The sequence below is a fragment of the Arachis stenosperma genome, chromosome 4 (genome assembly GCF_014773155.1).
Source record: "Arachis stenosperma cultivar V10309 chromosome 4, arast.V10309.gnm1.PFL2, whole genome shotgun sequence".
Lineage (NCBI taxonomy): Eukaryota > Viridiplantae > Streptophyta > Magnoliopsida > Fabales > Fabaceae > Arachis > Arachis stenosperma.
Genome location: NC_080380.1, coordinates 17,890,191 through 17,915,241, shown reverse-complemented (window position 1 = coordinate 17,915,241; position 25,051 = coordinate 17,890,191). Strand labels below are relative to the sequence as shown.

General features: G+C 32.3%; 3 protein-coding genes across 4 annotated transcripts; 1 reads left to right on the top strand and 2 right to left on the bottom strand.

Annotated features, from left to right (window-relative positions):
- The first annotated feature begins 4,168 nt into the window (after positions 1-4,168).
- LOC130973064 (probable polygalacturonase) lies at positions 4,169-6,930 on the top strand. Of its 2 annotated transcripts, none has more exons than XM_057897446.1 (6): positions 4,169-4,345; positions 4,874-5,188; positions 5,302-5,422; positions 5,519-5,693; positions 5,777-5,847; positions 5,927-6,930. In XM_057897446.1, the coding sequence occupies exons 1-6, from the start codon at positions 4,340-4,342 to the stop codon at positions 6,595-6,597; spliced, it is 1,359 nt and encodes a 452-aa protein (XP_057753429.1). In that variant the 5' UTR covers positions 4,169-4,339; the 3' UTR covers positions 6,598-6,930. The 2 variants fall into 2 exon arrangements, with proteins under 2 accessions (XP_057753429.1, XP_057753428.1); XM_057897445.1 differs by having other exon boundaries at positions 4,169-4,349; positions 4,815-5,188.
- Positions 6,931-7,256: 326 nt separating this feature from the next.
- On the bottom strand, positions 7,257-9,590 carry LOC130973065 (heavy metal-associated isoprenylated plant protein 35-like). Its single transcript, XM_057897447.1, has 3 exons — positions 9,471-9,590; positions 9,293-9,386; positions 7,257-8,922 (listed from the first exon to the last, which is right to left on the bottom strand). The coding sequence occupies exons 1-3, from the start codon at positions 9,489-9,491 to the stop codon at positions 8,201-8,203; spliced, it is 837 nt and encodes a 278-aa protein (XP_057753430.1). The 5' UTR covers positions 9,492-9,590; the 3' UTR covers positions 7,257-8,200.
- A 2,591-nt stretch (positions 9,591-12,181) lies between these two features.
- LOC130976975 (pathogenesis-related protein STH-2-like) lies at positions 12,182-13,672 on the bottom strand. The gene is made up of 2 exons (XM_057901961.1): positions 13,378-13,672; positions 12,182-12,613 (listed from the first exon to the last, which is right to left on the bottom strand). Exons 1-2 carry the CDS (start codon positions 13,562-13,564, stop codon positions 12,315-12,317), a joined length of 486 nt encoding a protein of 161 aa, XP_057757944.1. The 5' UTR covers positions 13,565-13,672; the 3' UTR covers positions 12,182-12,314.
- Between the last annotated feature and the right edge of the window lie 11,379 nt (positions 13,673-25,051).

Below are 25,051 nucleotides of genomic sequence, written 5' to 3'. Positions count from 1 at the left end.
AAGCCGGCGAAGATGAAGACGACGTGCCGATCTACTGGGTTCCGGACACGGGGAAGAGGAAGATCGGCGGCGCTGAGGACCTAGGGACGGCGGCGGCGCTGAGGATCCGGGAATGGCGACGGCGATGAAGGGCTAGGGTTTTTTATTTTTCCTTTCTTCAGAGTTCTCCAGGTGTGACGAATGTTGGGGGAAGAAGAGGGGGTGTTGGACTAAAACCCCAAAGTGGTCCCTGAGATTGGGCGAGTTACCCATACTTGTCCTTGACTTTCAAAATTCCCTAACAGCATCCCTGACATTCAGCTCCGGGACCCATAGTTGTCCTACAACCCTTTCCGGCGCCAAGTCAGCAAACGGAGGGATGATCTGGCACCTCCAATGCCACGCTGGAGTCAGCAATGGCTAGCTGATGTGGCAAATCTGAATTTTGTACCCAATCTGGTCCCTGGTCCCATTAAACACACTTCCTGCGCTTGGTCCTTTCCGCACTGGATCCCCTCCATTCCTCGCTTTGCTTTCGGTTCGTAAAGTGCTTGACATGGACCCTTGTTCGCATCTTCATTCACAGCATGCTCATTCGCTGTACTCTACTTCTTTCTCTCAAGCATTTTTTCAAACACATTGTCTGCACTTTGCTTTCCTTCATCTTCTTCCTCAGTTCATCTCGCTTCGTGCGCAACGCATTCCCTATGATGTTGTTTGTGCACTTGATTATCCTGGTGGTTGATTGACACCGTGTTGGACTCCTGGTTCCTGGTTAGGTGGTAAGGAAACTGGCTACATGCTTTGTTTTCTTAAATAGAATTTAGATCCACATTTGATTACTTTGGCCTGCCGGACTAGGAGATACTATAAGAAATTAAAAGAAAAATGTAAACATGATGCACAAACAATCCATTTTTTCTTCTATTCTCTATTTTGTAGTTTCAAACATGAGGAGGGAAAGGGAAGCTCATTGCTTCTCTTCCCTTTTTTTCCCTTTCCCTCCAAACTCGCATGCAAGGCCTAGTTGTTGTTTCTTAAGGTATTTATTTCCAATGTATATAAATTGCAGGGAAGGATGATTGGAGTGCATGGGCCAGGTGGTGTTGGCAAGACCACTTTAGTTAAAGAAATTGCTAAGGAGGCTAGAGATAGAAAGTTGTTTAGTGTGGTAGTTATAGTAAGCATAACAAAAAATCCAAATCGACAAAAAGTTCAAAAAGAAATTGCATACAATTTGGGATTGAATTTTGAAGGGGAAGGTGAGATTGGGAGAGCAGATCGTTTAAGGAGAAGATTGATGCAAGAGAAGGAGAACACCCTTGTGATACTTGATGATCTTTGGGATGGATTAGACTTGAATATGTTAGGGATACCATTTGATGATGATGATTTAGGCCACGTGACTATGAAAGATAGGTTGGACTTTGAAAACAGTTGCCTTGATTGAAGAAAAGAGACATACATTTAAATCAAAAGCACATCCCAAATGTCTGCCATGTACACTTTCTTGACCCAAAGATGCGATTGGAGTAACCCGTAATGAGTGGGCAACCTTTGACAATGGAGAGAATGAACCTTTACCATTAAGAGAGAGGGTCTTTGAAGTAGGTGGATGTGGAAGGACCAGGGATGAAGCTCAGGCGATGAAGAGGATGATCTTAGCTTTTAGGGTTTTAATGGGACCAGGGACCAGATTGGGTACAAAATTCAGATTTGCCACATCAGCTAGCCATTACTGACTCCAGCGTGGCATTGGAGGTGCCAGATCATCCCTCCGTTTGCTGACTTGGCGCCGGAAAGGGTTGTAGGACAACTATGGGTCCCGGAGCTGAATGTCAGGGATGCTGTTAGGGAATTTTGAAAGTCAAGGACAAGTATGGGTAACTCGCCCAATCTCAGGGACCACTTTGGGGTTTTAGTCGGGGGTGTTGGGTCTCGAATGCATTATTGCATTTGCTTCTGTTTTCTTTTTTTTTTTCAAATAAAAAACGGCGTCGTGTTATCCGAACCGGCCGGTTGCCGGTCCGATCCAACCGTCCGGTTTTTGGCCGGTTCGCCAGTTTTTGAGTAGTTTTTCTATCAGTGATTTTAGATAGTAGATCGGACTGCTTTTGTTGTCGGTTTACAGTTGACCCGGCCGGTCCGGTCTGGTTTTTAAAACTTTGATTACTCATGTATCTATCTTTAAGTGCATGTTTGGACGCCATTATTTTGTTAAAAAAATATCTTTTTCAATGAAAAAAGATTTTTTTTTATTTTTTAACGTGTTTGGCAAATTTCTAGTAGTAAAAGTAAAAGTACCAGTAAAATCAAAAAAAGATCTTTTTTGAGAAGCTGTAATTTACATCTTTTTTTAAAAGATTTTTTCCTTAAAAAAGATGTTTTTCATGTAATAAATAAACAAAAAAATACTTTTATATTGTTATACCGAAACATAATTGATAGATAAAAAGACTTTTTTACATGAGATATCCAAACATAAAATTATTTTTACTTCTCTATAAGATCTTTTAAAAAAAGATAACTCAAAAAAAGATCTTTTCTTATAAGATCACCAAACAAGCCCTAAAGTGTACTAGTATCTCACTACTTTTAATTCATGATTATAGCGTAAGGTTTTGGCTTGGTTTGGCCGGTCCACCACCACCACCACCAACACCAAGGTTGCGAGGCGGCGATGCGGCGAGGCAGCGACAGTGGCTCGCGTCTCCTCTCTCCCTCGCGATCCCCAACGGCGACGGCCACGACGACGGCGACGGCGGTTCCAAGATTCGCCGCTGCCACCCCCCTTCCCCCTCCCCGTCTCCCCTTCCCCCACCCCACCTCCACCCCGCGTCCTTTCCCCTCCCCCCTACACGCGTTGAGAAGATAATTTTGTTGGTAGTGGTGAGGGTATTTTTGTCTAAAAAAAATTAAAAATGACGATTTTAATACGAAAAAAACGTTAAGGACGATTCTAAATCGAAAATTAGATGAGGGACGGTTTCGATTTTCAGCTTCAACGTTAGGGACCAAAACAATACTTACCCCTTTTTTTAAAGCAGGGGTAGTTTAGAAATTAAATTAAAAATTTAAATAAAAAAGACGATTTTAATATGGAAAAAACGTTAAGGACGATTCTAAATAAAAAATTAGATGATGGACGATTTCGATTATGGCGCTAAACTTTTGGGACTCAAACCATACTTACCCTTTATATATTTGTACGCAATAATTAATTGATGATTAATTTTTAATATACATATAATATGATATGGTTCGATTATATAAACATAGGCATAAAAGATACTTCATTTTTTGTATGTGGTATGGCTAGACTTTAATTTTGACCAAGAAAAAGTATACAAAAATTAAGATAATTAGCATATATTGGTAATATAAATTTACCAATTAAAAATTGGCATATAATTTATTTTAAAAATAGAATTTAATTCAAATTTTCAAAAAAAAATTTAGTTTAAAATATTCTTAGAAAGAAAAATCAAACTATCAAATGTAAATTCTAAATTCAATTTAAATATTTATGAGACTAACCACAAAGATGTAATTAATCTCATATAAATTTTATTTTATCATGTAATTATATATTTTTAAAATACTTATTCAAATTCAAATAATGAGTATAAAAATTTAAAGTTTATTATTTTTATTATAACATAATTTACAATATTATTTTTTATTATCATTTATAATATTTATACTAAATATTTTTTATATTTATATAAAAATATACTTATTATGAATAATTAATTATATAGTTAATTTTATTAATTAACAAAATAAAAAATATGTATTAATTATAAACAATATTAATATTAAAATAATATTTATTATAAATTAAAAATATTATATATGTTAAAAATAGTCCTCATATATTTATTTTATTAATTTATTTTTAATATATATTTTATATTTTAAAGTATAGTTAATTTTTATGTATAGTTAACATAACCCATTATAAATAATATACGCATAGCAAGATTGTAAAATAATTTAGCTATGCTCCCAACCAATACCCATCAAGTTTTTTTTTTTTCTTAAAACCAAATATACATTACATATATCATATATGCACCCATGTGTGAAAGGACCATTAATCATTTACATTTTACATGATTGTTTGTTATTAATGCTTTATAAAATTCTCATAAAACTGCACAAAGCTGCATCCTTTTCCTGCGGCTGGTCATTCTTCTTCCTCCTCTTTTTACTTTCTCTTTCTCTCTCTCTGCCTCTTTTGCGTTTTTCTTTTGTGTAAGTTGTTTAGTCACTAGTAGTTGCTTTGGCACTAGTGCGTACCGGTTCCTGTCTCCCCTTTGGTCTCTAACCCTTTTGCCACACCTTTGACTCATAGAAGATGCTTGTAAGTACGTTTCTTTTGGTTCTTCATTCCTCTCTCTTCTTATTTCTGCCCGTAATGAAATTTTGGATTCTGGGTCTTGATTATAACTCACAAGGCCTTCTCAAGTTACAATCTTTGTTTGTTTTTTTTTTTTATGTTTAAGTCAAAGGGTGTCTATGTTCTTATTATGTATGTGATTCTGTTTTGGTTTGGTCTTTGTATTATTCCTTTTCATAGGCACATGGCAATGGTAATTGCCACCAATTGTATTGCTTCAATCAAATCAACTCCCATTCCTTTCTGATCTGATAAACTAGCCTCTGTTTTTTGGGTGTCATTATCAAGTATAAACTGTATAAACTGTTAGCAATTCATTAGTGTGTAGTGTTAGCATCATGCATTCTGAATTCAGATGAGCGTTGTGCTTTTATTGTTTCTACTATATTTGAGCATTGTGCCTTAACCTTGGATTAATCATTTGCATTTGTAGGAAATCTTGTGAGAATCAGTGGGTTGCATTTTCCATCTTTTTACTATTATCTTTTTCAGGTGGCATTGCTCTTGCTTCTGGCATGGAGCAATGCCGTGATAATTGTTGATGGATATGGTGGACAATGTAGTTTGAATCCAACACTTGATCCTAGACCACACAGTGTCTCAATTCTTGAGTTTGGTGCTGTTGGAGATGGCAAAACACTCAACACAATCCCTTTCCAAAATGCTGTCTTCTATCTCAAGTCATTCGCTGATAAAGGTGGCGCTCAGCTCTATGTGCCGCCCGGAAAATGGCTCACAGGAAGCTTCAACCTCACTAGCCACCTTACCCTTTTTTTGGAAAAAGGTGCTACTATTATTGGATCTCAGGTATTGATGGATCACATGTTCTAGTACAATGGTTAATTAATCAAGATTCAAGTGTGTTTCACACTTTTACTTAGGCTTTGGTGTTTTTAGCATGTTCTTGATTTTTTGTTCAGGATCCAACTCATTGGGATGTTGTAAAGCCCTTACCTTCTTATGGCCGAGGGCTCGAAGTTCCCGGGGGACGATACCAGAGCTTGATCAATGGATACCAGTTACATGATGTGGTCATAACAGGTTTCTAGTTTTCTGGTCCCAAGTTTCATTCTTTTTTGTCATTGTTTTGTTTCTACAATGAACTCTGATGTTATATATTTTGATGTGCTTCTTCAGGTAACAATGGAACCATCAACGGCATGGGATCTGTTTGGTGGGAGTGGTTTACCTTGCATACACTGAATCATAGCCGTCCTCATCTGATTGAACTCGTCGAATCTGATTATGTGGTAGTTTCAAATCTCACAATCTTGAATGCCCCGGCATACGCAATACACCCTGTTTATTGCAGGTATGTGCTTTTATTGAAACAATGCTCAGTTTTCTAATTAAATAGAGCTCTTAACTGATTTAGTTATGTTTAATTTGATGCAGCTATGTACATATTCAAAATGTATCAATTTCTGCTCCTGCAGAATCACCTTTTACTGTTGGTATAGTTCCTGGTATGTAATGTAACATATTATGGACTTCACTTTGGCCTATAATATCACTTGGCTAATGTTTGTGTACTTCATTCTTCAGATTCTTCTAATAATGTTTGTATAGAAGATTGCATTGTTGCTATGGGACATGATGCAATTTCTCTTAAAAGTGGTTGGGATGAGTATGGTGTTGCCTATGGTAGACCAACAGAGAATGTACACATTAGAAGGGTGACTTTGAGTGCATTTTCTGGCTCTACTCTTGCATTTGGTAGTGAAATGTCTGGTGGTCTTTCGAATGTTTTCGTGGAACATTCTCATGTTCTCGACTCAGATAAAGGCGTCCAGTTCAGAACAACCAGAGGTAGAGGTGGTTACATGAAAGAAATTGTTATATCTGACATACAAATGGACAATGTCTATGTTGCGATTGCGGCCACAGGTCATTGTGGTTCTCATCCTGATGACAAGTTTGATCCAAACGCTCTTCCACATTTGGATTTTATCACCTTGAAGGGTGTTATTGGCAGAAACATCACTGTTGCCGGAAGCTTTGCTGGAATAGAAGAATCCCCTTTCACCAACATATGCCTTTCCAACATAACCTTGTCTATAAACTCTATTTCAAGTGCCTGGGAATGTTCAAATGTCTTAGGATCTTCGGATTTTGTCAATCCTGAACCTTGTCCAGAACTTCGGAACCCTACAAACTCTTCCTCGTCGTGTTTCTACTTACTGAGTACCAGTGGAAGAAAAGCCTCAGCACTGTGATTCTCTTTCACTTCACCAGAAGATTCAATCTTCTTGGGTATCTTGTTTGATTGATGTCGATGAAAAAAGTGTACGGTCATCCACCTTCTAAGATTTTGGTTCAATATTCTTTGAAAATAAGATAGTCCAATCATTCATTTGTTCATCCCTTAGATTTACATTCTTGCATGTTGCGTGAAAACACATTATTTGTACAGTTTCATTTCTTCATTCATGTGTAAGGAAATTTTGGTAGTGTCATCACAGGAGAACTCAATCTAATAGTTTTGTTTTTTCGTGTAAAGCATGAGGTGGATTTGGATGATACTTCGATTAAAGAAAATATATTTTGAGCCATAATTCTGTGTTCTAAAAGCTTGATCAAGCGATGCTATTCTCCTAATTTTTAATCACAATTTCCTTTTTAAAAATGTTCTTTGCTTATTTCTTTCTTTGTTATTTTTTTTCACATTGAAATTTATGTTAATTTGTTGTGGCGCAATCAATTTGTCTTGTACTAAAAGATCACAAGCTCAAAGGTTTAATTTCCGCACTTAATTGTTTCACACAGGTTTCTAAGTGTTTTGAACATCTTATGGATGTGAATTGAAGCTTGCATACATAGAATCAGATATGAAAAGTAAAATATACACAGAATAAATATTATAATAAGTGCATGCAGAAATTAAAGGGTGAGAAACAGTGCAGAAATTTATTTCATTGAACTATAATCATTTTTATCTGAAGATTTTAGTATGGCCCTTTTCTATTTGATGCATTTTACGGCATCACAAGCATGATTATGCTTACCCATAGAACCAGAATGATGCAATATATTAACTGAATGGATTCAGTAGGGATAGCAATCATCATCATTCTAGACTTAGAATTCACTAGGAATCTAGTATTCTACTTGTTGAGCATGTTCTCATTTCTAGGATTTGCAAAGATAAAGTTTTCAAATAAGGAAAACCATGGGACTATGGGAATAGTACTGCAAGTCATCAATAATATCTTTGTGAATATATGCTTACGTTTTGTTTTATGAAAAATAAGGTAGCATGCATTGTTTTCTCTGGGGAAAGGAATCTAGAATCAGTTCTTCTGGCACACCCAAAAGATGAGAATCTGATTCTTGTTTTCATCCCTCACTTGCAAAACCAAAAATACATTATTTTTTGGTAAAGTATACTTTTTGTCCTTAATGTTTATGATTTTCTTTAAAATTATCTCTGACATTTAATTTCATTCAATTTTATTCCTAACGTTTTCAGATCATTCAACTTGGTCCCTAATGTTTTTTATTTGTGTCAAAACTATTCCTGGATGTTTTCAATTTTATCCCTAACATTTTAGATGAAGTTAATATTCAGGGACAATTTTGACACATTAAAAACGTTAGAGACAAAATTGAATGAAATTAAACGTTATAGGTCTTTTTGGAAAAAAAAATACAAATATGAGACAAAAAACATACTTTATCCCATATTTTTGTTTTCTGAGCTCAAATTTTGTTGTTTTGCCGAATTGCCATGAAAAACTTGATGGCATCGTCTCAAGTCACAATATTATTTTTGTCTTGAAAGTTGAAACACTTACCAAGAACAACCTTAATGTTCTTCTCCTACACTATCCTACATGAATTTGGGTTCTCATCACTGAACATGGATGTGATGTTTCCATTTCCATTGCCATTGTAGTAGGAGTGATTGTAGTCTCTAGTAGTGTAGTATTCCATCCTATTATAATGTCTGTACCTTGGTGGTGACCTAACATACTCATATTCAGTGACATAAGGTGATGGCCTATAAGCATTGTAGCTATGTGTCACATGAACATGTTGGGGTCGCTCTCCTAGAAACATTGGCATATTCCTATTCTGGTATTGAAATCTATCCGAATATCCTACATAGTTATGGCCAAAATCATATCTGTTCACATAGTTATATGGGTGATGTTGGTGCATCACATGAACCTCTCCAACATCTCTAGTTTCCGGGGTGCTAGGTGGTGGATTCTGGCAATGACATTCATTATTATTCTCTGGAGGTCTTGGTGATGTTACCTTGGTTGGTGGTTCGCCTTTCAGGGGTTCCTCTGGTAGTGGTGGTGCTTCTTCTTGTGCTGGTTCAGGTGCCTTTTCTGAATTTGCTTCAGGTTCTGGTTGTTGTGTTGGTTCTGCTTCTTCTTGTGGTGGTGGTTGCGGCACATCGGTTGGAAGATCTATATTGGAAATGGTGGCAATTTTCCTTGTCTTCTTGATTGCCTTGAGAATCTTTTCTGGATCTGCCCAACCTATGATTGTTATCTTCTGTTGGGGGTAATCAATATATAGATCATATATACCTGCATGAACATGGAAGCTTTATCTATCAAATTAGGGATGGGATAGGGTAAGCTAGGGTAAGATTTAAGCTCCACCGTAATTCTACCATGAGCTTAAACCCCTCAATCTGTGTTCTTATCAAAAGAGAAGAATTTGGATTTAAATCTCTACTCGTTCATCATATGTAAATATATATTTTTATGACCATGCATATTATATATTAACAGTGCCGGTTGGACGGATAGGATTGGCCGTGTTAGATTGCCAACCCACTGTGATCGGATTAAATGAATGGTTAATAATAGTAGCATTGTTGCTTTATCATATATACAATGTTTTGTTGGTTGGCGAAATTAATCATACATCTGGCATGCATGCAAGTGATCTTACCATTGATGCCGGAGAGTGCTTTCTTGATCTTCTGCACGCATCCTTGACAGTCCATTCGAACATGTACCTCTGTTACTCGAGGTTTCTGCAGTATCTGCATTATTTCATGATGGGTTAGTAGTGTGAATGAAAGACATAATTGGATTGACATGTTTATAATCAATTATGTGTTATGTACCTGCAATTCAGCTGGAACCATGGAAGTGTAGATTGGATTGAATTGAATTGAATTAAGAGAAACCAATTGAGATTTGAGTTTGAATTATGGTACTTGAGAATATTGTGAGTACCATTTATTTGTATGGGGCAGGGAATAAGTAAAAGGCAAAAATATATGTAAGAGTATGCAAAGAATTAGGAATCTTTTTTTTTTTTTTTTTTTTGTGGCATGGAGAGGGAAGAAAACAAAAGATAAATTGTATTGCTTCATTGGTCCAACAAAGTCATTGTCTAAAGTCAAAGACTATAAGAATATTTAAAATTTTAAATACAGTACCTCTTCAGATTTGAATGTTTAATACAATTTGGAAATAATTAATCTAAATTCTAAAGGAAAAAGTAGTTGAAAAACTTTTGTAGAAAAGTGAAAAATTTTCTCACCTCTTTCTTGTTTTTTTTTTTTCCTGCCTTTTACTTTTGGCTTTTTGACAAGGGTTATTAGTTGTTTGATTACTTCTAAATGTATGCATAGCATTGTTCTAGTCTAAATACATATTAAAAAATGATATTATTGACAATAATAATAATAATAATAATAATAATAATAATAATAATATGTTAAAAAATTAACTTTAAATCCTAAATTTTAAGTTTAAAATTCTAATCTTAATTATTATTTTTAAAAAAATAAAAGTTAAAAATAATTTTACAATAAAAGTAAGCTAATTTAGAGCATTTTGTATAACAAGGGAAGCAAAGGGATTTCACTTTTATTATGGATGGCATATTGGTACTGCAAAATCTTGACATGATTTATGCGTAAAGTTGGATGGATATCCAATGCCCACTTAATTTTGAAAGGATCCAACATTGGCAAAGACTTGCTACACACATCAGTCACAATTTTTTTCATTTTCAGGCAAACTAATGCTGTTGTTTGTGTCTTAAGCAATAAATGTACCTCTATTACTATCTGAGAACTGTTAGTACTATTGTTAGTTAACAATTGATTCTTTTTTTTTTTGGTGTATCTAATGTAGCTGTGTATAGCAACCACAAATAGAGCATAGCATCAATGCACATACACATAAAATCTTCCTCATCTATGGGCCTGCGGCCAGCCAATTAATCATAGCATCCAACTTTTACAATTAGTCACATATTATGATATTAGGGTAAATTACAAAATATACGACTGAATTATTTTTACACTGATAAAAATATTATTAAATTTTGTTATCGATAAAATTGTTTTTAAATAATTTTAAAATATATCAAAAATATTCAACTGTATCAAAGATCGACCCGTTAATAAAAAAGCATAATGTGATTTATTTGCTAATGTCAAAGTCTCACTTATTATATAAGAAGTTCTATTTGTTACATACTTACATTATTCTTTTCTGTTAACATAAAACATCTCTAGTTACGAGTGTGTATTTTTGTTACGTTTTTAAATAATTTAAAAATATTTTTATCGATAATAAAATTTAAGAATATTTTTATTAATAATAAAATAATTTAAGTGTATTTTTAGTACTTTAGCTATAATATTATGATTAAGAGATGTGCCCTTGGCATAAAGTAGCACGAAAAGGTTAACTTATTTTAGTGATCAATTCATTTCTTCACGTGTCACAACTCATAATACAAATAATTAGCAGAATTAATATTCTATTAGTTGCCACTTCAAAACTTTCTGGTCCTTTTCTACAAAATTTCTAGGTGGTTTCTTCAGAGTTTGGTAGGAATAATTGCCCTCTTTTATTATATATACTTGATTAGATTCTGTCTCTACATGCTATGGCATTTGGTGATTAGTTCAGGTGCTAATTTAACCTCTTTAATTTATTATGATTTATGCTCTCTAATAATTCTCACAAAAAGTCAAATATATCTTTGCCTTCACCATAATGAATTATATATAGCATATATAGAAAATTATGGTGAAGCATTCACAGTGTCACACGGTTCTAAGGGTGGACCAAGTGAGAACCTTTGAGATTATCATGCTTTTGTCTTACTTCCCCACAAAAAAATGGATTTAATTCAATATTTATTATTAAATGAATGAGTAAAAAAAAATTATTTATACATATATATTTTTTAGTAAAAACATTTGACTCAACCATCCTCTAACATTAAGGGTCTGTTTAAAAAGTTTCAAAAGTTACTTTTTTTTATTTTTAACTTATGAAAAATAGTAATATTAACATCTGGTACAATTTCGAAAATTAAATTGTAGCTTTTTAATTAAGAAGTTATTTAAGTCATTATGAAAAAGTTAAAAAAAATTGACTTCTCTCATAATAAAAAACTTTTTATTATATATATATATATATATATATATATATATTTTTTAAAATAAGCACTTTTAAAACTAAAAAATCAAATACAAAATATCTTATTTATAAACTACTTTTAATATAAGTATTTATTGTTTAAACTATTTAAAAAAAAAATTTATTAAACTGTTTACCCAAATTGAACCTAAATGTTGTAGTAAAGGAAAACAAACGTCTTATGTCCAAAACAATGTTGAATTACCTAATAGTCTGAATTATAGTAATTAACCATGATTGAACATTGTTCTAAACGTTGGTTCTTTGGTATATGTTTTGGATCATAGCATAAGCTTTATGAGTTGCACAAGAATTCGGGAGATTTAGCTAGAGAGTCATGTATGTGATGCTATTGGTTTATAAAATATAATCTTCAACTCATTGTCACTAAAAAAAAAATACAAATATTTTGCAAAACCCACATGAGAAGTGAGGACTTAATAAGAATTAAATTCTATAAAAAAAAATGGAATAAAGTTTGTATATCATCATCTCTTATATATAATAATTAAATAAAATAATTAAGCATAAATTTGTGGATTCTTCAATAGGTAGGCTTCCACAACCCTACAAATTCCAATGGAGCTTTCTCTTCCTTCCTTTACTTCTTCCTCCTTAATTTCAGCATCACCTATGGCATTGTATTTGCTAGTCATTTTACATATGCAACCTCCATCACTAGTGGCCTCAAAATTCACCTCATAAGCTATAGACTCAAGCTTTTCTCCCAATGGATCCCCTTCAATCATAGTGTATTTGCACACCAGGTTTTCCTTATCAACCACATCAATCCTGTGTTTTAGATATTTGAAGGGGATAGCTGCATAAGAGAAACATTAACCAGGAGTTATAATATAATCAAGCACATATGGAATAAATTAAATAAATAAAATATGAATAATATACATAACGTCTTTTTTTTATGATTACTAAAAGATATTATGTAGGATATTTTCTAATTAATTTGTAATTTATACACTAATTTTTCCGAAATTTTGGCTAGATATATGTCACACTCAACGCTGTTCTATTTTAAAAAATGTGATACTATAATTTGATTTATTTTAGTATTTTGTGAAAATGAAAAAAAATTAAAAAAATATGATTGTTTTAGGTTTAGTTATTCTGTCGGTCCCTATAATTTCATCGAATTTTCAATTAGGTCGCTATACCATATCAGATTTTATAACTAAGTTCTTATCGTGACAAAAACGTTAAAATTAACGGAATATTTTGTTAAACTATATAAAATATTCAGTCAAGTGTTTAGACATATTCATTTTGCTTAACGAAATATTCCGTTAATTCCAACATTTTTATCACAGTAGGAACTTAATTACAAAATCTGATATGATATAGAGATTCAATCGAAATAAAAAAAAAATATAAGAACCTAATTGAAAATCAAGTAAAACTATAAGAACGGATAGAGTAATTAAGCCATTTTTTTTATTCTAAAATTTTTGAAGGAAAAAAAAAAGTAATAAAGAAAAGCTAATCAAAAAATTAAATAGTAGTATAGTAGTGTTACATATGTAATATTAACTAATCAAATTGTTGTATATATAATGTCTTTTTGCTAACCTTGTGCAAAGTTAACTTGTTCAATGGTTCCAGCTTCTCCATCTCCTTGGATAATGGTGACATCTTTAATCAACTGCGGTAATAGCTTTGGAAGCAAATTACTTGAGTCTGTGATCAAGCCCTTGAAAAGGCGTGGCGGAGCAACAGAGGAACAAAACTCATGTGTGAATGTTGCTGTGACACCCATTATTATTATTATTATTGAAGAAATCACATATAAGATCAATATTCAAGGGTGTGATGAGTTTTGGATTCTGATGAGAGAGAAGACTACTTTATTGTTTTAATTTATAGCCTAAGATTAAGGTCTAGTAGTAGTAGTAGTTCTACACGTTTGAAGCTAAGTAGGTATACAAACTGAAAAAAGAAAAATTATTGGTGATTAAAGTTGACCTTTCTGGATGAAGTAGAAGTAGGTTGATCAATTTTATGGAAACTGAAAAAACAAAAATAATTAGTGCTTAACTATTATTTAGAAAACGGTGTTCAATATTAGTGGCTTATAAGTTTTTCTTCTTTTGAGAAAAAAATATAAATTACTCATATTTTCCTATAAGATGTATTAATCAAACTTATGCAACACATATGGGCGCTTACAGTCACGAATCTAGAAAATTTTGATAATGGAACAAAATATATATAACATGATAATAATTTTTATAATAAAAATATTACATTTATACTATAAATTTGTGTATAAATATATATATTATTTAACTTATTTTTAATGTGATTTTTGTATTTCAAAATTTGTATTTTAAAATTTATTCTGTACAAGTAATTATTTTATGTATACGTAACATAATTATTACTATAATTATATTTTGTTATTGTAAAATATGATTAGGTTTCAAAATATCTAATTACAAATTAAAATACTAAAATAGTAATTTAAATAATAACATATAATTTAAAATTTAATTTTTTATATTTCATATTTTAAAACCTTGACAATATAATTAAAATGTCCTTTTTTTGTATATATCGTTAACAATCATTTAAAACTCAACTTCCATATAATTAGCTCTTGATGATATTCATAGTTAAAAAAGTTTATTCAAATAGTGTAGTTATTATGAAAAAAATTAAAGCTAATTTTAAAAAAAAGAAACACAATTGAATAGATAATATTCTTTCGAGTCGATTTTTAAGAAAGAACACTAATCTTATTTAAATTTAAAAATTGATCATTATAATAGATATCTAATATAAAGTTCTCAAATTGGCTATCAAGTATCGAAAATTAAATAAAAAATTATTGTGGAGTTAAATTTAATAATTTAGTAAAAACAAATAAATATTATTATTATATACTACTTAATAAAATTTCAAATTGCAGCACCCGTATGAATGGATCCGTCCCTGGGCGGCTGTAATTGGCAGAACAAGTCATTTGCCAACAATTTAGACTTGGCTTTTGTTCAAGAATAGTGCATTACCTACCTCGATAATGTGAGGATAGTTTTTTCATCCAACTAAAGAATCAAGATTGGTTGGATTATCTTCATAGGTTATATTTCTTCATTTATTTATTTATTTATTTATTTATTTATTATTATTATTATTATTATTATTATTATTATTATTATTATTATTTTGCATTGATATCTAAACTCTATGGTAATTCAGTTTGAGAAATTAAAATAATCTCTTTCAGTTAACCTTTTTTTTTCTTTACTATACTTGAATTCATAAATTTATGAATCACTCGTATCCAACCTAGTATAATTTGAATCACAATGAACCAATTTGAAACAAGGAATATAATGAAAGAAAGGAATATAATGAAAAAGAGCCAAACATAACTTCTATATCCCTTAACACAGCATTATTATTTAGCCTAATCATGTTAACAGAAATAAAATACAGTAGAAATGAATTTGCATGAGATCAGAGTACTGATTGTGACAGTGACACGACCAATGGAATATGGAATCACACCAAAGATTTTGCCATATGCATGTTGTTGGATACATAAGACATAAATCTTAATGTTACATAAGCTTTTTAATAAGGAAAGTTGTATGGTAGCATTAGTTTTTGTGGTTAAAGATGACATAAGTTTGATCAATAAATAAAATATTGGCATATAATAAAAAAATAAATCTAAAATCAAAATAATTTTATCTTTCTTATAATTTTTTATGATTATTTTTATCAAAAATAATTTTTTATAATTATTTTCATAATTATAAAAAATAATTTAAAAAAAATATCAAAATAATTTTTTAATTATATTTATAATTATTATTTTAGTATTACTTTTATTTTTAAAAAATAATTTTTTATAATTATTTTTATTTTTTAATTATTTTTATTATTACTATTTTTAATAATTTCTAAAATTAATACCAAAATTATTTTAAATTATTTTTATTATTATTTTTTATCAAAATAATTTTTTTATAATTATATTTTCTTTTTGTAATTTTGAAAAACTAAAATCAAAATAATATTCTCTCTCTTGTAATTGTTTATGATTATTTTTAAACTAACACCAAGAGGCAGAATATTATTTTGGTGTTAGTTTTTCGAAATTACAAAAAATATAATTATAAACAATTATTTTTTAAAAATAAAAATAATTAAACAAATAATTTTGGTGTTAATTTTAGAAATTATTAAAAATAATAATAATAAAAAAAATTAAAAAATAAAATAAATTATATAAATTATTTTAGTAAAAATAATTATAAAAATTATTTTTTAAAAATAAAAATAATAATAAAATAATAATTATAAAATTATTTTAGTGTTATTTTTTAAATTATTTTTATAATTATAAAAATAATTATAAGAAATTATTTTAATAAAAATAATCATAAAAAATTATAAAAGAAAGAATTCAAAATTGTTTTAATTTTAGATTTATTTTGTTATATATTAATATTTTATTTATTGATTAAACTTATGCTACCTTTAACCACCAAAATCATGTTACTATAAAACTTCCCTTTTAATAATTAGCACGTCTATGTGGAAACTTTGTCTCACTAAGGGAAAAAGGAATTATTCAAAGGAAAGTTTTGCTGTCATTGTGTTTCATCCTTATCCACTTTGGGTACCTTATATTTTCTTCTTCTTTTTTGTCCCAAGATAACATATGAATTCCATTGATGAAAATTCATTACAATAGATCTCATTGGCTTTATTTGCAGTATCTAAAGGTGTTTCGTCGATAAACGCTCTCTATTAATTAAAGAGGGTTATAGTTTTCGTTAATTAAATAAATTCTTATTTTTTATTTATTATATTTTATAATTATTCAACTTTAATATTAGAATTTATTATAATTTAAAATTTATGATAGTTTTTAATTTTAATTATAATTTAATTTTAAAAAATTATTAGCATTAGCATAAAATAGTAATTTAATAGTAATTTACTTGTTTCAGATTAGCATTCGACTCTAGAAATCTAAGCCCTGTATAAACTTGTTACGTGGTAGCCATAAGCTCCGAATTACAATTACTATGTAATTAGAATTTTTTTTTTTGGTGACTATTAGAAAATTTAAGAATAGAGAAAAACGTTTATTGTATATTTGAATATAATAAATTGAAACGCAGCCGTTGAGAGTTCAGAGCAAATAGTTTTTGGTCATAAAATTGGAATCTTAGAGATTTAAAACTCGAGCTAAAAAGAGTCAACAGAAGTGTAGCCATTGGAATTTGGAGGGATTAGTTCGGGTTCACTGTTTAAAAGTGACCCGTTTCCGTCTTGTTTCAGGTTCGGCAGGGTCTATGGCCCTACCCACGACCAAAATAACATATCAGAATGTTCCAACAAAAAATCAATCAGTAAGGACATAAGGTTGGGGCTTCATCGTTAGATAAGAAGAAAATAAAAACACAATAAAATAAAATATCGGTATCTTGGATAAAAAGAAAGGTAGTGGTAATTTTGGTTTACTCCTGGGTTATTTGGTTATGATTAAATTATAATTCTTGAATTTAAAAAGAAAAGGCTATATTAAGTAGAAAGGCCCAAAATGTCATGTTGGACCTGGTTACAAATCTCAGATGGTGTTTCCTCCAACCACACAACATTTAGTCTGATAAGAATTGTGTTAGCTAGTGCATATGCAACTAAGTTTTCATCTCTTTTCACATGTGAGATTTGATGAGTTAAATCTCAAAATAGTCTTTAGATTAGTGTCGTACACTAAAATCATTTATGAGATTCTAATTGTACTAATTTTGTCTCTGAGATTGACAAAAATACACCACGTTAGTCCTTGATCCATTTTCAATTAACGGCGTGATGACATGGTTTGACGACGTGGTATGTTAGTGACACGTGTTACTCCATGATTTGGCCACGTGTAATGGTATGATGATGTGTTGACCAGTGACACATGGCATGCTGACGTGGATGGTTGCGCCACGTGTCATAATGCTTTTTGGCCACGTGTCTGTTTGTACCATGTGTCGCAATAGTATTCGTCCACGTGTCATCCATAATGTTATGATTGTAGATGCACCGAATTAGTCCCTCACTTTGCATTAAGTGACTCATTTTAATCCCTAAAATTGAATGTCGTGCACTAAACTAGTCCGTTCACAAATTTTTCTCCTTTTTTTCTATAAATTCAAAATTATCAATACCTTTGAATCCATTAATTTCAATTCTATTTTTTCACATGTTATTTAAATACAAGTGCTTTTATAAAATATTTTTTTCTTGCGGGTACCTTGAATCGCTGTCTTGGAATTGACGTGAAGATATTTCAAGCACCCCCACTACTATCTCCGACCTCTTTCGTCTAGACTGAGGAGGTCGGAGATGGTAGTGAGGGTACTTGAAGTGCCTTCAGTCTAGTCCATTTACACATAATGAAAACGTGTATTTCATTAAAAACCAGAAAAATGTGTATTTTAGTTCTTAATTTCTTGTTAAAAATACATTTTTTTATGAAAAAATGTATCTAATCAATCGTACAAGTCTTTTTTTTATAATAGCATACTTATATATTACAAAATTTGCCAATGTTAAATTATTATAGAAAAAAATTATATAATTAAAACTAAAATTTTAAAAATTTTTATAAAAGCACTTGTATTTATACGATATGTGAAAAAATAGAATTGAAATTAATACATCTAAAATGTTGAAAATTTTAAATTTTTAAAAAAAAATGAGAAAAAATTGGTGAAGGGACTAGTTTAGTGCATGACATTCAATTTCAGGGACTAAAATGAGTCACTTAGCGCAAAGTGAGGGACTAATTTGCAGCATCTACAATGATGACATAATAGATGACACGTGGATGAATACTTTTGCGACACGTGACCAAATAGCATTGTGACACGTGTCACAATATCCACGTCAGCATGCCACGTCATTGGTCAACACATCATCATACTGTTATACATGGTCAAATTATGGAGTGACACGTGTCACTAACATGCCACCTCATTAAGCCATGTCATCACGCCGTTAATGAAAAATGGGTCAGGGATTAATGTGATGCATTTTTGTCAATCTCAAGGACGTAATTAGTGCAATTGAAATCTTAGGGATGATTTTAGTGCACGACGCCAATTTCAGGGACCATTTTGGGGTTTAACTCGAGATTTGATAAGTTCTAAAGCTATACAAAAGGGCTTTACTATTAGAAACAATCAGCCCAAAAGGATTAATCTTTGTATATGTATCTAGTAAAGTAGTAATAACTTGTATGTTATCAGATTCTAAAATAAAGTCCAAAAAATAGCCTTGTCTAACAAAATCTAAGCCCAAAAAGACAGCAGTAGTCTCTACTTCCCTATTAGAGAGAACGGTTGGGAGCGAAAATGTGGCTGTAGCGACAACCTCCCCATGGTGGTTGCGGACAATGACGCTTCCTCGTGAAAAAGGTTGGTGGTGGTGTAGTCCAAAACGCGAGACTATGGCTTCCTGAAGGCAGAGATCTTAACACTACCAGAGAAGAAATCGTGGAGGTTACAGCAACGGTGAACTCGGAGAACTGTTGCTGCGTATCCAATGCTACGCTTTCAAGTAATTTGGTCTCATTCTTGAAAAGAAAATGATTCATCTCAAACCAAATTTGATAAATTCAATAAAAGAATAAAACTATGTGCTACTTTTCAATTTTGTAGAACATATGGGTTACCCAAGATTGTAAGGAAGTGTTATGTGAATTGGCTGATCGAAGCGTAAATGGGGAACTGAACCAGAAATACTTAGCCTAATCGCAATGTAAGAAAAGGTGAATGGTTGATTCTTCATATTCTCAGCATTGTGAACATAAAGCTAAGCAATTAATCCTTCGCCACTGCAGGCTAAGCTTTGTGGGAAGAGAATTATGAAGGAATCTCTACATAAAATTCAGCATTCTTCGTGGGGCTTTAGTCTGCCGAAATTGTTTCCAATTAATGATGGTTGCCAGGTTGTTCCCCCCTCACTGTGTCTGAGCTTGCTGTCGGACCAACCAGTATGTCCTCTTAACCTAAAACTCCATTATTATATTTCCAATAAAATGTGTCTTGTTGCCCTTGTATGTCGATTGGAATGGCTAGAATTTTGTCTGCCTCAAAGGAAAGAAAAGTGTTCTGAATAACGTTATGGTTCCATGATTTGTCTATTGAGTTAATAAGATTATCCAATATAGCTTGTGAATCCATATCTGACAGATTACTCCATGCTTTAAAACCATTCTGATTAGGCAGCTACGGATCATCCCATATTCTAATCATTTCCCCTGTGCCAACCCTCCAAAAACCTCCTAGCTTTACGACCCACTTAGAGCCATATATACTCTGCCAGGTATAGCTAGAGTTGTGTCCTATATTTGAATCGGTAAAGAGTTGACATGGGTAATATCTGGCTTTCAAGGTCATTACAACTAGAGAATTTGGCGATTTAATAAGCTTTCAGTCATGTTTAGCAAGTAATGCATGATTGAAGACTTCGAAACTCCTGAACCCTAAACCTCCATCTACTTTAGCTATACATAGTTTATTCCATGCAACTCAATGAACCTTTTGATGACCTTGTCGGCTACCCCAATAGAACCTACTAACCATATCCTCCAAGTGATTACATAAACTCGTGGGAAGTTTGAAGCAACTCATGATATAAGAGGGAATGGACTGTACGACCGATTTAATCAAAACTTTTTTTCCAACCTTTGATAGAGCATTCTCTTTCCAACCTTTTAGCTTCACCCAGACTCTTCCTTGGATAAAATTAAATACTTGTTTCTTAGAGCAACCCACTACTGTAGGAAGTCCCAGGTATTTAGAGTAATGTTCGACAGCCTTAATGTTCAACCAATCTTGGATAAGCGTTTGTCTGAGAGGAGGTATATTTTGGCTAAACAAAATCTCTGATTCTCCAAGTTGACCCTCTGACCTAAAGCCAATTGGTAGAACGTGAGAATTTCCATCATGGTAGCAATGTTGTGATCAGTGGATTGTAAGAAAAGTATGTTGTCATCCGTAGAGAACAAATGTGTGATCTCTGGCGCAATCCTGGCTATTTTGATCCCACAAATTGTGTTTCTCTCTTGGGCTCATCGTAGAAGTCCTAAAAATACTTCTGCATAAAGAATAAAGAGATATAGGAAGAGGAAATCACCTTACTGAATATCTCGGGTTGACCTGAACTCCTTAGAAGGCATTCCATTAATAAGAATCTGAAATGACATTGTACTAATACACGCCCCCTATTAAGTCAATCCAGCATTGAGAAAAACCCATTTGTCGCAAGACTGATAGGAGGAAAGGCCATTCGATTCGGTCATACGCCTTTGCCATGTCAAGTTTGAGTGTCATATAGCCTTTATTTCTATACTTCTTCTTCCTAATGTAATGAAAAGCCTCAAAAGGCACTAAATCATTATCTGTAATTAGTCTGCCTGGGACAAAAGCACTTTAAAGTTCTCTTACTATCTTAGGAAGAATTGTCTTTGTATAATCTTAAACAAAACATTACATAGCGTAATAAGTCTAAACTGCTTAGTGTGGTTAGGCTCCTTTACCTTTGAGATAAGACAAATAAAAGTCTTGTTTGTGACAAAAAAGTCTCCTTTGTTGTTCAGGATATCTAACACCCAATTAGTTGTGCTGGCACCCATAATACTCCACATTTTCTGATAAAAGAGGGTCGACATTCCATCCGAACTTGGGGCTTTTATCGGGTGCTTTTGAACTAATGCTATGTCAACTTCTTCATGGGTGAGGTTGAAGTATTGCCAGTCTATTATTCGTTATACAATCATGCACCATCTCTGTGACCTGGTCAATACTTTGAATTGCCTCCCGCCGAAAAAGATCCTGAAAAAAATTGACTATGACTCCCTCAATTTTTTGTTCTTCTCTATGAACGATCCCAGCTTCATCTATTATTTGAGTAATTTTATTTCTATCCCTCTTTTGAGAGGCCTTGTGGTGAAAAAATCTGGTATTACGATCCCCGACCTTGAGTCAAGTTGCTCTAGAGCATTATGCCCACCAAACCTCTTCCTGTTTCAAGAGTTCATCAAATTGCAATTGGGTCTGCCGTATAGCCTTCAACACTTGTTCATTTTGTATCGAGGTTTGCGAGTGCTCCAACTTTTTTTGTTTATCTTTTATAGCTATAGATATGATTCCCAAATTCCGTTAGCCCCCACTCGTCAAGACATTTGCCACAATTCTACAAGTATTGTATAACATTTTTTCTACTATCCATGTCATGTGACCATTTCTTCACATTCAGTCTTGCTAAGCCAGGCTTCCTCAAAACAAAAAAGGTGAGGTCGATTCTTTTGATGTCATTTATCTTTAGTATCAAGTAAAATTGGACACTGATCAGACCTGTACCATTGTAGGTGTTGTATGACTACATCAGGAAAAGCATCCTTTCAATCAATATTAGCTATAGTCTGGTCGAGTTGCTCTTGGATGTTGAGGTCACCCACTTGATTGTTTGACCAAGTAAATGCATGGTCAGCAAAGCCTAAATCCAGCAGGTTATTTTATTGGACGGACTCACGGAACCCTATAGTCTGAGTATATGTCATTAGTAGGTCCCTTGTTTGTCACGTTGCTCCAAAATCTTATTAAAATTACCAAAAATCATTCAAGGCATGTGATTAGAATAACTGAGTGATTTGAGTAGCTTCCAAGACCTTTGCTTATTCGTCGCTTCGGGACAACCATAAAATCCGGTAGTCCACCAAAGATGGTTGTTGCTTTTTCCCCGGATAATCAGATCAATATGATTGGAAGATATAGATTGGATTTCCACAATAATCGCACTATCCCAAAGAACCGCTAAACTCCCATATCAGCCTCTACCCTCTCCAAAACAATCTACTCCTACTACATTATTTAACTGTCCTCGCCATTATAAATGATTGATCACATTAGCTTTCCTTTGAGTTTCTACAAGGAAGACGAGGATAGGAGCTTGTTGACTAATGGGCTTGTTTAAAGCTCTAACTACCCATGAGTTCCCAAGTTCACGTCAATTTCAACTTAGTAAATTCATGGCTCTAGGCATGGCTGCCCCATAGCCTCTGTCTCTGAGTTGTGTGATCCTTAATGTTGTCTTTTTACTCGGGCAGTCTCATCTGCTAACTCCATAAAATGGTCATCCTTATTATTTCTCTTTCCATGTGATTCCAGCTGACCCCCTAACTGCCCTTCTTTAGTGTACATCTCTCTAGCCATTCGCTTCCATTTTAGGGGAGTATTTTCTAGTGTCACTGGTGACACCGTATGTGGGACCATCACTGCAACTCCGTCATTAACAATATGTGCTTGATCATTAACAATATATACTGACTACACCTATTTCTGGGTTGGATGTAATATTGGAATTTGTTCGAGGTCTGAGGAAGCAGTTGCCCATACTTTCTATTTTGTCTGAGGTAATGCCGAATTTGGTGTTGTAGTAGAATTGTTCGTTGAGAGATTGACTAGTTTAGCAAGGAATTTCTCATGTCTCCTTGCTGCTTCATCCCTTCACTTAAAATTTTCCTCACATAAACTGCTCTCGCAATCCTGTGTAGTATCCTCCGCCTGAATTCTCCTTCCCATAATATTAGCACGAAGCCATATACTCCACTCACGTGATTGTATAGAATTTAATTCGTCTATTTCGGTAGAACCATCACAATTAGTGTCATCATGTCCAATATGACTGTAAAAGTAACAAAAGGTTGACAATCTTTCATATTTGAAATCAACCCACATAATTATGCCTTGATGGCTACCGATATGTGTGTCCACCAAGAATGGTTTATCAATTCGCATCCTCACCTTGGCCTTAATGAAATTTTTAAATCTGTTGCCTCCATCATAGAGGTAGCAATCAAGAACATCTTTAAGTAAAATTGCCAGTTTTCGGCCCAATTTGTCAGTCTTATAATGTTTCGGCAAGCTCCACATTTGCACATGAACATTAGCAATAGAGAAATTCATATGTCGTGGGTTAAGGTTTCTCTCCCACTTTTCAACGAGTAGCCATGAATTTTTGAAAATCCAGAGACTTTCTTTAAGGATATGATGATACGTACCATATATGATTCCTTTGTCTAAGAAAAATTGGTAGAGTTTGAAATGAATTTCTTTCATGCGGAATCTTTTGGGTTTCCTTCAAATATTAGTCATAGCACTTTGTATCCAGCTAGGATTAATTGATTTGTCGGTGAGAAGTTTTTCCACAAGATTATACTTGCACATATTAATACTCTCAGCTATGTCGGCTTCATCATATATAACCAGTGAGTCCTCATGAGTCTCGGTTTGCTCATGGACTGAAGAGTTGGATGCATATTGTACTAAATTATGTTGTAAATGTGTAAGTGTAAAAAGGTTGTTCTGAATTATTTAGTTATGATTTAATCGAATCATGGTATCTAATTGGATGAAAGTTGATGTAGATGTGGATTGCTCCATGACAGGAATGATGGTGCACCGCATAGTAGCGAAAAAGAGCTGCGTACGGCGATGTTAGCACAATTGATGATGAGACAACAGACCTGACGCTACTTATTTGGCAATATTGCTATTAAATTGATGACAAAACAGAAAAAAACTAAAAGATAGGATTTTGAGATGGTCACAATAAAACAATTATAATTCTTGAATATAATTGTCTATTAAATTGTATTTTTATTGATTAATTTAAAGGTTTTTTTTTCAGAAATTTAAAGTAAAGATATGAGTGAGAAGAAAAAAGTGAAAGAAGGTTTAATTGTTTTATGTTTTTTAATTTTATTATTTCTTGACATGTGTAATAGTGGATTGAATGAATTAATTATTTTAAAATTGTCAATTTTATTAATGAATATGAAAAATAAAAGTTAACAATATAATTATGTATAAATAAAAGTTAAACGCCAAGAAAGCAGTTACAAAAGATAATCCTCTTTATAATAGATATAGATGGTCAACTTTTTAAAATTATGTAGCACTATTATTATGAATAATTCTAATATGATTATGTCATCGTAAATACAATGATTATAATATTTTAAAAAATATTACTAAAAATTGAAAGTAATATTTTTTTATTATTAAATAATATTTTTTTTTAAAATATTACTTAAAAAATATTATTAAAATATAAAAAATATAAATTTAATTTTAATAACATTTACATAATCATTATAGCATAATTAATTAATTATACTAAAATTTACTTATTGTTATTTGATTATTTGATTGAAACATCCCAGCAC